The following is a 14722-nucleotide window of genomic DNA, read 5'->3' as shown; positions in this document are numbered from 1 at the left end:
AAAGTGATTATTTTGGACTTCAAACTTTTTAGCTTTCAGGACTTGTATTCAGTTACAAAATTACATCCCTGAATTATTTGTGCAGGTGGCAGCTGTCAGATTTGAAGAAGGTTTCTGTGTTTTACAAAAGGAACATTGACAGGGCTGGGAATGGGGAGTGTGCTCCTGGGACGAGGGTTGTCTTATCCACAGCTCACTGGAATTGCTCCAGCCTTGCTCAGCTCGAGTGACAGTCCCTGTCTGAGCTGACACAGTCCTGTGCAGGTCAGTCCAGCCCTCTTCTTGAGGAAACCAGTCAAGCCAGTTGACTGACATCTTGTAAATGGCTGGATAGTAGATTTTCAGGACTGGGAGGGCAGGGGAACTAACCTTGGCTAAATACCTACCATGTGATATATCATCGTCATGCTCTTCAAAGTGGGTATTGGCATCTTTTTTTTACAGCTGGGGTTCAGAGGAAGTAAACAGCTTTCTGAAGATTGCATAGATTTTAAGTGGCAAAACTGGTTTTCAAACCCAAGTCTGAGTTGTTTTCTGGAGATTTGTGCTCTTCCCCTGACCCCTGAAGGCAGCTTTCTTCAGCGCAGAGATTATCCAGTGGAGCACACAGAGCAAGTGGGTCGCTGTGCTGAAATGGCTCCCTTAGGCCTGGGGGCAGCGGGGCGGCAGGGTAGGGGTTGGGGGGCCTCGGAATCGCTGAGCAGTGGCTGCCTCGGCTTACTTGGGTTTGGCCCTTCCAAGTATTTCTGATAGTTCCACTACATGAACAAGGCTGTAAACTGTGAAGATAAAAGGCCTTAAAGGGATCCATTCCCACCACCCATCTGAGACTCAAAGCTGGTTAGGTTCCCCAGAGATAATTGTACGTGGAATTGTTTCCTCTTCGTGAGAATAAGTGGTATTGTATTGCTTTGGGGATTGTGTTAGGAAAACAGAATTTGGGATGTGAGAGAGATCAGATTAAAATACAGACAGATGAAGAAAAAAAAATGTAGGCCTAGACTGTATTTGGGGCAGAGCCCGGTTGTCTGAATTCTGGTTTTTTCCTGTACATTTATCCAATACACATTTGTTGCGCACTCATTAAGTGCCAGGAATTATTCTTTGTGCTGGGGGTACAGAGATGAATAATATAGGGGCCCTTTCCTGAAGAGACTCTCAGCTAGTGCAGGAGACTTAAAGGAAAGGGATGATGGCTGTGTGGGTGTGTGGGGGTCGCAGTCTCCCCATCTATTAACTGGAGTAAATGACTTCTACGAACTCTTGTTACAAAACTTTATCAGCAAATTACTGAAATGTTCCCAACTCTGTTCAGAGTAAGATTTGTAATGCATCTGAGGGACTTTACGTCCCTTCTCATGTGGCTTTTACTCTTTAGAGTTAATGAACTTCTATCAGAAGGATGCTGTTTTGTTTGCAATTTAGTAACTTTTGCCTTAAAAAAATAGAACTCTTTGATAATTCTGCTTAGTATCACATAGAGATATCTAAGTTGGGTACAATTCTTCTTCTGAAGCATAACCATGTAACTTTTTAACACTTACCTACTGTTTCACTGGCCAGTAAGGCAGATTCATTCTGGTAAACTTGCTAAGGGCTTTGTCTTCAACAAGCTTTGATTTCAAATTCTCATTGCTTTTACTAACTGTGAGATTTTGGCAAGTCACGTAGCTTCTGAGCCTCAGTTTCCCCATATGTAAAATGCAGATATTAACTACCTTCCCGTGGTGACACAATCCTTGGATTTATAATTGCAAACATAGGCACAGTCTTGGGTTAAGATTAAGACATACATGAAGACGTGTGCATACTGATAAACATATACACATGTCTAATGTGGCTGTTAGCTACCCTGGAGGACGTTGTTGAATCAGGAGTTATTTCTATTTTTATGTGTTCATCCAGGGGCTCCCATAGTCTCTAGAGCAGGGACAGAAAAGCCAGATGTCTGCAGGAAGCAGGCAGATAACATAAATGACTAAATTAAACCAGGTGTAGGAAAAATGACAGTACAAGCTTGATGACAATGGAAACCAACATATAGCACAGGTGTCAGGGGGACAATAGGGAGTGGTGGCACCCTTTGGAACATTTGTAGCCATAGTTACCACTGCTTGCATTGCTGCATGACATCAGAGCTGGTTTTAAGAAGCTGGAAATCTGGATATTATGTGAGACCTCCTGTTATTAAATGTTAACAACTGATTTAAAAAATTTAAACACTGGATAGGCCACAAAAAACATCTTTGCAGGCCAGATTTAGCCATGGGCTGCCAGTTTGTGACCTTTGACCTAGAACCTGGACAATGTGGTTTGTCAGGTTACCTTGGAAGTGCCCTGACAGCCTTGGATTGCCTACCAGCATGATTTTGTTCTCACAGGGCCTCCAAAAATGCTCCAGCTCTTCATTTTTGGCACCACATCTGGCTCCGATCTTGCCTTTTGACTATCTCAAACTTTGGCCCTCCCAGGTGTCTGATCTCCTGCCAGTCCACATGTTTATTTTACCTCCCTGTGAACCTGGTGTTTTGTGTACACCTGGGCAGTGTGGCTTGGATGGGAGCATGCATGCTGACGAATGCATGTTTCACTGTTTGAATAGTAAAAAGCAATACATATTTTCACCCTTGGTACAGACTTACCTCCCATTCAGCCTGTGTGATCTTTTGAGAATGCATGGTAGGGTTCTTGCTGTGATATTTCTTCTCTGCATCAGGGTGCCAGTTCATGCTAACCACTGTCAAAGCCCCTTCTGTTTATACAATCCCAAGAAGTCCCTGGAATTACAGGATCCTGTGAGCATGCTTTTCCCTTGGGATCCAATTGCATTTGGAGAGGGGCTGGCAGTCCTGTGGCTGCTTGGATGCTTTTGATCACATCTGATCACATCTTATCCCTGCTTAAAAGCTTTTAGTGAACTGTGTGTCAGTGTCACAATCAACTGTGTATGCTGGGAACTACTGGTACTGACATTGTACCAAAGTCCTATTGTGCAATGATGAAAATGGAGCTCAGAGAGGTAAAGTGACTTGCCCGAGGTCATACAGTAAGCATGACATGTGAGAAGTGGGATGTGCAATCCTGTTTGCCTGACTCTGAAGTTCATGGGTAAATAGAAAAAAAATTACATTACCAGAGTGGTTTAAGTGGCCAAGTGAATTCTTTGTAGAAGAGATACTGAAGTCTTGGAGGATGAAGAGGAGTTTGCCTTTAATCCAGTGGTACTTTATCCAGATGCTGAAAACATTACTTCATGGAGTCTTTAGGAAGATCAAATGGGACTATTTATGTAAGAGCTATAAAACCCTATACATACATGTGATTCCTGCTGTGTCCTAGCTCTGCAAAGGAGCACATTTGTGTTATAAAGGAGACTGAGGCAGGAGAGTGACTGGGTTTCAACATCTAAGGAGGAGCCTTGCTTTTTATCTTTGTTCACTTTCCAGAGCTTTGTAGCTTTGCTAATCCCCAAAGAGGTCATAGTTCATGTGTATTTAGCAAGAAAGGCTAACTGATTCGCTTTCTAAGTGAACTAGAGGAGTTGGAGTATTTTATTACATATTCTGGTTACACCTCTCTTGTCGGCAGAGTGGCACATTATACTCTCTGACTCTCAGTTCTTCGGCTATGAACTGAAAATTAATTTAGAGGATTGTTTTGAGAGTTAAATCAATTGATGTATCCAAAGCTCCTGGCACACAGTAGGTATCCAAAGAATGTAAATTTATTCTCTCCCTCATTTAAAAGAGGGGTTGAAAGAGAGGAAGGTGTTGGGAAGTGACCCAGTTTTACCTGGGGTAGAGGAATTTTAAGTCCTGTTGGCTCTGAGAATTGTGTATTACTAGAAATAAAATACCTCACTTGTGAAATGTACAATGGCAACAAAAGAGGTCTGGAGCTCTCTCAGTAAAGGTACAAATCATGGGCTGTCAGTCAGTTTGTTTTTTAGTTCCTGGTGGATGTGGCATCCCTTTTAAAATCCAACTAAAAATGCCAAGATAGCCAGAGCTGTTTTAAGGTGCCTGATGTTATTTTGAAGAGTAAAATGGTTTCACTTTAAGCACTTTCAAAAAAGAAAGGCCATCTGAAATTCATTTTTACACCCACAGTTAGCCTAAAGACAGGTAGGTGTTCTTTGTCATCAACCTGAGACTTTCCAAAACTGAGGAATTTCAAAATAGTACAGTATCTACCATCATTGTGTGCCAAGCACCTAATGCAGAGGCCATCTTCAGGAGGTGTTCATACGTATTTGTGGAATTGACCTAAAGACCGTGGACTTGGGCTCAGGAAACTCAGGCACCAGAACTAAGTGATGGGCCATTAGTTTCTTCATTTCTATCCTGTAGTTTCTTTTGGTTCTGACAATCTTCTTTTTGTTTAGGAAGGGCCTGAACTGTCCAGTTTTGAAGAATGAGCATTTGTCAAAGAAAACCTCTTGACCTAGAATATTGCATGTTCACACCAGCCAAAAGCAAGTGTTTTTCATGGCAATCCATTTCAAAGGTGGGAAACGCCTTCATAGTAAACTTAGTTGTGTCTCATCTGGATTGTGTCCAGTATAAAAATCTGGACAAATATCACAAACCAAAGAAAGTTTGCACACTTCTAAAACTAGTAGCAATTAATTACTTTAAATAGAAACCCTGTCACTTACAAGCAGCATAAATATTTGTATTTTGAACCTCTAAGTAGTAGTTGGGTTGACCATTCTGGCCTTAAGTGATTTAAAAAAAATCAGTCGTATTTTAACAGGCAATACATTTATAAAGAAAGGCAGGGTCAGGTCATGGAGTAAGAAAACATAAGCCAAAAGAAAGACAGACCTGGGTTCAAATCCCAGTGACCAGTTGACTCACTTGGGAACCTTGGACAAGTTACAAAACTGGCTTGTTTTCTGTTGGGTACAAATGAAAATAATAAGCTCTAACTTTTCACAGCTGTTGTGGAGATTAAGATACGCTAATTCCTACTAAGGCTTTAAACTCCTTGAAATCAGAAGCCTAGTGTCTTCCACCTATGTTTCTAACATCTGGTCCAAATTGGTGCCATTTGCTAGCTTTGTACTTTAGATGAGTTGCTTAAACTTTCTGAGCTCCAAGTTTTCATTTATAAGTAGAACAGTGAAGTCAATAGAATGCTGCCCTGCAGGTCAGATGTGTAAATCCCTGTCATGCAGTCCAAACAGCCAGCTGCCTCTACCTTGACACCTATATGTGTATTCCTCATCAGTATTATTTTGTGGGAAGGTATTATCTGCTCTCTGCAGATAGTAGTAGTGTTAATGACCACTCTCGCAGATCCTGGACTTTGCTTATTTTAAGGTAAGCACAGATTAGGTGAGGTGGAAAGTTGGGCAGCTCTGGAAAAGGGGCTTGAAGGGCTTGGTGTATAGGAGCCATGGGCAGCCTCTTCCTGATGCTTTGATTTCATGCAAAAGTGCAGAGGTTGCTTATTCATGCTCCCACTCCCACGCTTTCCTTACTCTCACCAAGGGCTTTCTAAAAAGCACTTTGAGAGCAGGCGGCTGTGTTTAATTTTGTGCAAACGTGAAGCTGTGGCTGAAGGGAGCAGGCCTTGGGGGCCGGGTCATTTTGTAACACTTCCCACATGACTTTATCGATGGGTGGGCCGCGAAAACTTATCCTGTGTTTTTTTACACCCCACCCCCAAACCACCCAACCTGCCCAAGTGTTAGTTTTTCAAAGCCCAAGAAGTTTCAAAGGCCTGAACCCAACACAGGGGCCTTTCTTCATGCTTTGATTTTTCTGCCCATTAAGTGTTTGTCAGGGAGTTCGTATTTCACCTCCTCTGTAGCCTACACATCCCAAGAGGTCCCTGGAGGTATAGGAAGTTAATTGATCCTTGATTAAAAGAAGAATTGCTTGAGTCAGTCTAGAATCAGCAGATGGTGTGTGTGTGTGTGTGTGTGTGTGTGTGTGTGTGTGTATACACAGTTAACCCTTAAACAGCACATGTCTGCACTGCATGGACCACATTATACAACGATTTTCTCAAGAAATACTCAAAAAATCTCAAAGAAATTTTACTCTCAAGAAATCTCAAAAAAATTGTAAAATATTTTGGAGATTTATGACGATTTGAAAAAAACATTTTCTTTACTGTACTGTGAGAACACAGTACATAATATATATATATACAAAGTATAGGTTGTACGACTGTTTATGTTATTGGCAAGGCTTCTGGTCAGCAGTAGGCTATTAGCAGTTAAGATTTTGGGATTTTCGACTATGTGGGGGGTTGGCGCCCCAACCCCACATTGGTCAAGGGTCAACGGTATGTACTTTTTGGTTCTGCTTTGCAAAGAGCTCGTAATATACTTTCACTCTAGATAAACCTAAATTCCTGGGTATTGGCTTCAGAGTTTTGGTTAAATTAGATACAGAGGCACACGTGTGGCACATGATGAATGTTTATGAACTATGGCCACTGTTGCCTTGACTGCTACAAAGAAAGAATTTTTGTCTTCAAAGGCCAGGAGATTTGGTGAGCTTCAATTAATTTATTAACATTCATAGTTGCTTCCTTCTCTCTGTCTTAAGTGACTCACTCACTTTAGAAAGACCCCAAGAGTCAGGCCATTTGAACCCCGTCCAGCTCCACCACTTACGTGCGGAGTGACTCGGGTAAGTCACTGTAATCCCTTTGGAACGGACGGTGACATAACATGTTTTTAAGGCTGTTTCTCCCATTAGCCTTTGGGCCATTTTAAGGTTGGAACTTAAACTCCCTCATCTCAGTGCCCCAGTCAGTGCCTCGAACCTCCTGGGCAGCCGGCCTGGTCAAACTGCAGCCATCTGTGCGGGGGTCCTCGGCACAGCTGGGGCACGTGACAGTGGGTTAGTGAGTATTAGGTGTTATTACTATTCTCTGCCATTCTCCTTGACTATCTCTTCCAGCTCTGTAGCCAGATTTAAAATTGTATCCTCATAATGGCCATCAGGTTTGTTGGCTGCCCTGTTGGTCTCCCCAAACTACACTGAGTTTTCCTAAGCATACTTAGTCCCTGGGCCCCAGAAACCTCCTCATTGAAGGGTCTCTCACAACCCCCATCCTCCGTGGGCCATCATTTGTGTCCCTAGTAGAGGAGGTTTTGGTGCCCCGGCTGCACTCTGTACATATGTCAGTCCTCAGAAATAGTTTAGTGCCCTTGTTTTTGTGACTTTCTTACAGTACCATGAGCCTCTTGAGGGCAGGTACTATGATATATTCAACTCTAGATTCTCAGTCGCCAGCCCTGGGAATTTTCTCGAAATAAATTATCAGGAACTGCAGTGGTTAGTAATAGAGCAGGTGCCACTGTTGGAAATGGAGATCCCTCTCTGGAAAAGAGCATTCTCTTCTCTGTGTCCTAGAGAGGCAAGGCACGGTGTTACGTTTCTTGAGGACCAGCTGCCTCACTGGGGGACATTTTATGCTTTTCCCACCAACTGAAGGGAATCTGAGGTTGCTCTCTCTCCCTGGAGAAAAGTCAAGATTTGACTGTCATCGCCCCTGTTAATACCACAAGTTTGTAGGGGAGACAGAAAAAGCCATTGGCTTTTCTAAATGCTATCTCCATGCCTTTCAAGAAAACAAACAGATCATAGTCAAATCCAACTTCTTGTCTGTTTGTGGTCATCATCTACATAATCAGAACCGGAAACACTCCCAAGCCTTAGGCAAAGAAGGAAGAAAAGGGATTTGGATGGTTCCCAGGTTAAGAGAGGGCAAAGGGACCAACTAGACAGATTTTCTTTCCAAACCTTCTCTGTGGGACTCCCACCCACCCCAAACCCCTGCTTTTTTTTTTTTTTTAACGTTGATTGGCATCCATAGTGTGTGCCTGCCTCCATGCTGACCCTGCCTGATGCTGTTGCCTGGTTTCTTCCAACTAAAACAACTTCCTGACCTGATTTTATTCCATTATATGTGCCTTCCCCTACTAAACTGTAAGCTCCCCCAGGGCAGAGTTTATGTCACCTTCTGTACTTAGTATGCATAGTTCAGACTCAATAAATATTCAGATGATCTGACCCTTGGGTGCTTTCTAAAGTAAGTGAGTCAGTTAAAACTGAGAAGGAAGCACCTATGATAGTAATAAATTAATTGAAGCTCAGTAAATATTTGTTGAGTAAATGAATGAATTCATATATTAACTTACTGTCAGCAGTCACAAAGCTAGATTTCATTCTTCCCATGGAACAAATGAGAAGGGGCTTTTGGAGATGTGAAATAAATGGCTCATGTGGTAGGGAACAGAGTCAGGATCATTAGCCCAGTTCTGTCTAACTCCACAGCTCTTTTATATGTGTTTTATTGTCCTTAGAAACATATGTTTTACAGGCCTATCATGTGAACACTATTAAAAATGGAAGCTGGGGGCCTAAGAGTGTAGCACAAACGTAAGGAACCCAGGGTCTGTTCCCTTCCTGGGTTTATTAGCAACACTTTGGCTCCTAGGCACCACAGAGGCTGCAGCCAGGCTGGGTCGTGAAGCTGAACATTTTTATCACGATGTGTGGAACTTTAAAAGCGGACTATTAATATCATACTGCTGGCTTCTCGACTACTTTTCATAGCCAAATTGGCAACATTTCAAAATGTTTAAGCAGTGGAATGAAGATGGTTCAGGCCCATTTGATATCTTTTTTCTCTTGGTTCCCCCAGCCCCAAAAGATCAGCTAAGTGCTCTGGCCATTTCGAAGTCAGAACATTTATCCACTGCCTCCCCTCGTCCCCTTGACTCCATTGCAGAGGCAGTTGCAAGAGCTAATGGTTATTGCCTTTGAGGGCCCCTCTGTGTTTACTTTGAGAAGGTCAGGCACAATGCTGTGGTGTGTTGCTGTTCTTTCCTTTTCAAAGCACCAGTATGAATTTGATAAAATAAATTGTTGTTCTAGCCGGAAGCAGTTAGGGGTCACAAAATAAATAGCCGTAGAATTCAAATAAATCCAAAGAATAAAACCAAATAAATCCATGTGTGTATGCACAGTGATACATAAATACACTTTTTAGAAAGTGAGCATTTTTATCGCTGCTGGTCTGGACCAAAGTAATTGAAAAATTGTGGCGTTCATGGTACATTTTTTTAAGAGGCAGTCTGGGCCTCTGAGCAACGTGACATGAATTTAATTCTTTTTGAAAAACATGGAAATGGAATTTTATCTTTTGAGCAACCTCTTATCTTGGGATTTTTCAGCTAATGAAATTCACATTTGGACAAAATGAATTTGCAAAGTTAAATTAGGAATTCAGGCATTTTGGGGTGGACTACGAGACTGAGCTAAATAATCTGAGTCTGTTCTCTTCCCTTGCAGGGGAGCAATAGTGGTGCTTAAATGATTTAACATGACCTCTTAGGGCTGTTGGCAGATTCACTGCAAAAATGGATGTAAAGTATTCTACACATGGTGCACATCAGTGAAGATTGTTGTCATTAATGAGATGTGGTCTTCCCTAGTCCTAACATTCAGTGGCTCGCCGTTTATTTTGTAAGGTGGCATTGGGGCTTAGCACTGGACTTGGGTGGGAGGGGAGGAAGAGGTCTTCAAGTCTAAGAAGAGAGCATGAACTGAGACAGAGTCTCTGTGTGCTGTTTTCCTGGGGGGCGCATCAAGGTGGGGGCACACCAAGATGGAGGCAGGAGGCTCTGAGTCTGGAGAGGGGAGGTTCAAGTCATGGGGCCCTCCAGAGGTCATACTTGGAGACGGTATCTTGTCCTGTGCAGTGGGGAGCCATAGAAGATACTTTAGCAAGGCCATGACATGCTCATGGTCAGGAAGTAAATGGGTAGATACATGTAAAAGGCAGTAAAGGCCAGAAGACCGACTTGGAGGCTGGTGCAGTGAGCAGGCAGGAGATCTTGTAAGGCGTCACCTTCTACTTCAGGATTATGAGGGACTTTCTTGGCAGGTGATGGAATCCATTTGCCATGACCTTTAAGGGAATGGCATTTGAGCTGGCCACTGATAAACCAGCAGCAGCTGTGAGCATGGCTTGGCTTTCCCAGGTGCCCTTGGGCTCCCCTCCAGGTCCACAGGAGCAGGGTCCAGCTCAGCTCTACTCCATCTTGTCAGTGACTCTTTGAACAGTGAAAGAAAAATTTGGAAATGGCATCATGGAGCAGCTACAACATGCCAGGCACTGTGCTGAAAATTTTATGTGCTCTGTTCTCCTTTAGTTATCACCACAACTTATTTATGGGGAAACTGAGGCTCTGGATGACAGAATGAGAACCAGAGGTCACATTGCTAGGAAGTGGTGGATCTGGGATTCAAATTCAGGTTATGTGACTCCAAGGTCTTCATGCTCCATGCAGCACAGCCTTGGGGTGAGCCCCTGCACTGGAAATGGTTAAGACCTAGGAGAAGACAAGACAAGAGGATGATGGAGGGGGAGAGGGGCTGCAGTGGTGAAAGCTCTCTATAAGTTGCAGATGGTTGTAAATGCAGGGAATTCATTTTCCTGTCCATGTTGTGACTGGGTCTTTGCTGTAAGTCGTTCTTCTTTGGCCTCTTGGCACTGATGTTTCCCTTTTCTTGTTTCTTCCTGGTGTACGTGGTGGTTCCATCTCTCCAGCTGGTCTGCCCTTCCTCATCATTGAGACAAGCACCATCAAGCCTTACCACCGGGGGTTTTACTGCAATGACGAGAGCATCAAGTATCCTCTGAAAACGGGTGAGACGATAAATGACGCGGTGCTCTGCGCTGTGGGGATCGTCATCGCCATCCTCGCGGTAAGCTCCCGGGCTGTCACGGCCCACCATCGGACTCCCTCTGTGTCAGCCCAGGCTGGGAAGATCTAAGGGAATTTCATTTGATTACTACTATTTATTTCATGTAGTTAATACTATTACTAAAAGTATTTTGAACACTACATATACATGTGTCCTAAAAGTATTAGAAAGTATGCTAAGTGCCCTTCTGAAATACTTTGCATGCATTATCCTCCCAACAATCTAGTGAAGTCTAGATACTGTTCTTATCTTTCTTCAACAGATTAAGAGAAACTGAGGTCAGTAGAGTAAAAATAAGTTGCCCAAGGTGGTGTGGTTAATGCGTGGTAGAGTTGGGATTTACATCTTCCTGTCCCTTACCCAGAGACCCAGAGACTGCCAAGCCACTGGGCTCTAAAGCTGAGCCCCAGAGGAGGGGGCAGATGCCACGTCAGATATCGAGCAACTTCTGTATCCCTTCCATGTCATCACTGTGCTGCTGTAACAGTGATGGTGCCACGCGTGTGTTCTCTGGCATATTATTTAGTTCTCTCATCCAGGGGCTGTGGGGTCACAGTGAAAATACAGTGGGACGTGGATTCCAGAGACCTTGCTTCCAGACTTGGCACCCCACCGACAAGCTGCACACCTTCATAGCCAGGGATGACAATCTTGCTTCACAGCCTTGCCCTGGGGAATAAAAGAGATCATGAAATATTGAAATACTTTGCAAAATTCCTCATTGCTGAGCAGGTTACTCATATGCAGGTGTAAACTGGAGACTTCTATCCCGATATCCTCTTAAAGAATGAAGTCCTCATTGAGGATGTAAAAATGTGCCATCAACTGTGTTAAGGTCCAGAATTATTTTGAGCAATGATGGCCTGATGAAAATTGGGGTCTGGTCCATCTGGCCTTTACATGTAAGGTCATCCCCTGGTTTTAGATGTGTGAATTTGGGGCAGGGGAGAGAAAGCATAATTGACAATATCCAGTCCTATAATTTGTATGTCATACATTTTCACAGCTGTCCATTTCATACCTGCAGTGTTCTCTAACTTTGTTCTTTGCTCTTGAACCCCAGCCATGTGGGTGAACAGGACAGGCTTCCTGTTCACCAATGTCATATGTTTTCAGATTTTTGAGTCATCTTTATATTAGCCATAGTTTGGAATCTTATCTTTGGCCTGTATTAATAAGCCAAAAAGGAAAGAAGTTACCCTTAAGAACAAACACTACATGTGAAATGAGTGCTAGTATCCCCATTATATAAATGGAAATGCAGAGACTTAAAGGATAAATGATCTGCTCTAAGTCTACAGTAAGTAAAAATTGAGGTTCAAGCCTATGCCTGGCTTATTTCAAAGTCCTCTTTCCACCTTGCAGACTTGATTTCAGATTTTAGATATCCTATCCAAATGAACTGCTCAGGGGATAGGCAGTTCACTACTTTTGCCTACTCTCGATCAAATATAAGCTGCTGATGACACATGAGCCACATTTTCAGGAAGTGTTTCTTTTGACTGCCCCACTCTGGGGGTTGGTTGTAAGCTTTGAGACCCCTCTTTGTTTTTTAATAACATCATAAACCAGGCACACAATCAACAGTTTGAAATTGGGGAGGGGGAAGGGAGGCTCGTAGAATTCTTTCCAACCTTTAAAAGTAAAACAGTCCATTTGGCAACTGTACTAGTTTCTTAAAGGTGGACTAAGGATCATTGTGTTCAGAAGCTGAGAAATATAAAATCTAATTTTACCACTTGCTCTAAATTGACAGTATGGGGTTGAGTTCTGTAGGAAGAGTGGTTTTTCCTGGAAAAGATGTTTGTAAGGGAAGTCAAATGATTATACAGTACCTTGTAATAAGGTTTGAACAGGTGTTTTGACAGTAGAATTAAGTAGGATGATCAGTGAATGGAATGATCTTAGGAAGCCAACTGTACCCAGGAGTGGTTAAGATAAGAAGAGGACAGACAGGGATGTCATGCGCTCTTTGCTGTCTCTACATGCAACTAATCCAGCTTGCCTAGCAGGCTGCTCCCAGACACAGTGCAGTGGAGAGAGAGTTTCTTCAGAGGCCTTGGCACTCCCAAGCTACGTGATTCAGGTGAATCAGTGGTTTCTCTAGCCCTCATTTTCCTCATCTGTAAAATGAGAGTGGTGTTTGAATCCATTCATGGGGATTACTGTAAGAATCAAATGCTATGATCCCTGGGAACGTACTTTGTAGCAGTGGGATAGATGGACATAGGGTATTAAAGTATACCTTCTTTGTGACAATTACTATAGGATTTCACTTACATGTGGATTCTAAAAAAAAAACTAATGAACAAACAAATAAAATAGAAATAGACTCATAAGCACAGAGAACAGACTGGTGGTTTCCATAGGAGAGAGGATGAGGGGTGGGCGAAATAGGTAAAGGAGATAAAAAGGTACAAACTTCCATTTATAAAATAAATTAGTCATGGGTATGAAATTACAGCAAAAAGAATATAATCAATAACATCACAATCTTTGTATGATGACAGGTGGTAACTACACTTATGGTGAGTATTTGGTAATGTATATAACTGTCAACCACAATGTTGCACACCAGAAACCAATCTAATATTGTATGCCCACTATATTTCAATAAAAAGCAACAACAGCAAAAAATAAAGTAGCTTCTTTGAGGTTCGCGCCTCTTCCTTTCATCCTTCCTCAAGCAAAACGCCTGGTCAGCAGCTTTCTTCTTGCTGTTTGCCAAGACCAGCTCCTTCTTCCTTTGGAGAGCTAGGATTTCTAAGAACAATCTGTGGCTTGTCTCTCTCCTTATGTTGATGTTTTAATTAAGATGCTCCCTGGCCTCCCAGGTTTCCTTTAAACAGTCGTGTACTGGGATGTTGTTTATAGGAAGGGCAACAGCATTGCCTTCTCCTCCCATACACTGTCACCAAATAGGTCTGCATAGTGCTTTCCTGTAGGGCTGAAAAAAGGCAAGAAAATACCACAATAATTGGTTTCCTTTGTCAGGTGCTACCATGTGCCATAGAAACCTGTGGACCGTGTTCAAGCATTTCACCCTTGCAGGAAACCCCCAAAATAGGTGATCTCATGGTTCTCAGTTTCGCTTGGGGTTAAGCGCACAAGGTGTGGTTCATTTCTGAGCCTCTGGCTCATTTCTGAGCTCCTCTGCTGTGGAACAGGTAGTAAGTTAATGATCCTCATTAAGCCTCAGTAGGCTCATCTTTAAATGGAGATAATATGTCTACTTATTTAGGTTTTCAGAATTAAAGGAGCTAATGTATGTAAAGTAATTCAGTTCTTGGCAACTACAGCATGCTCAATAAATGTTAGCTATTTTTATTATAAATGAGTAAATAGAGTCAGAAAGTGGTAAAGAGAATTAGCCAAGATCTTATGTCTAATAGAAATCGAACCAGGAAAGGAGCTCCAGCCTTTGTTCTCATCCTGTCTCCTGCTCTTTACTTGTAGTTAATTAATCAGAACCCAGGTCTCTTGACTCATTCCAGTGAGCTTTGCAAGAGGACTTAGACCCCTGATCCAGCTGCCCCTACATTTCAGCCAGAGGCATGTAGGAGATGTGGCCTCTTAATGAGATCTGTTTGCCTGCTTAACTGCCAGAATGCTGTGGCAATAGGCAAAGCAAAGACCTCAGAGGAAAACTGAGTAATTCACTTGAATATGCTCCATTCTGGAAAAGCTATAAAGTTGAAATTAAACAAGAACAACAATGACATGTTTCCCACCTTCTGATCAGGACTGGTCCTAGAGCCTAGCTGGCTCCATCCGGGATCTGCTTCTGATCAGAGGGTGTGAATGACAGGAAGGTGGAGGGGACCCAGAGCTGGAAATCTAATCATTCTGCTACTTGCTGCCCAGACCTTCCCCTGCCGATGTCAGGTTTGTTTAAAACAACAAGAGAGACCTTGACTGATTTGGATGCCCTTGCTACAGTTTGAGTAGCCTCACAACAGAATGGAATGCCAGTGGAGTTTAGA

At 42.8% G+C, this 14722-nt stretch overlaps 1 protein-coding gene across 1 annotated transcript in view; it reads left to right on the top strand.

Moving 5' to 3' along the window:
* PLPP3 (phospholipid phosphatase 3) overlaps positions 1–14722 on the top strand; it is an 80603-nt gene that overhangs the window by 29484 nt on the left and 36397 nt on the right. Inside the window, exon 2 of the mRNA XM_036911212.2 lies at positions 10582–10739. Within this exon, the coding sequence (XP_036767107.1) occupies positions 10582–10739 (158 nt within the window). The remainder of the gene's footprint in view (positions 1–10581; positions 10740–14722) is intronic.

This window comes from Manis pentadactyla, chromosome 4, assembly GCF_030020395.1.
Source record: "Manis pentadactyla isolate mManPen7 chromosome 4, mManPen7.hap1, whole genome shotgun sequence".
Lineage (NCBI taxonomy): Eukaryota > Metazoa > Chordata > Mammalia > Pholidota > Manidae > Manis > Manis pentadactyla.
Note: the sequence above shows the minus strand (reverse complement) of the source record. Positions and strands in the feature narration are given on the sequence as shown.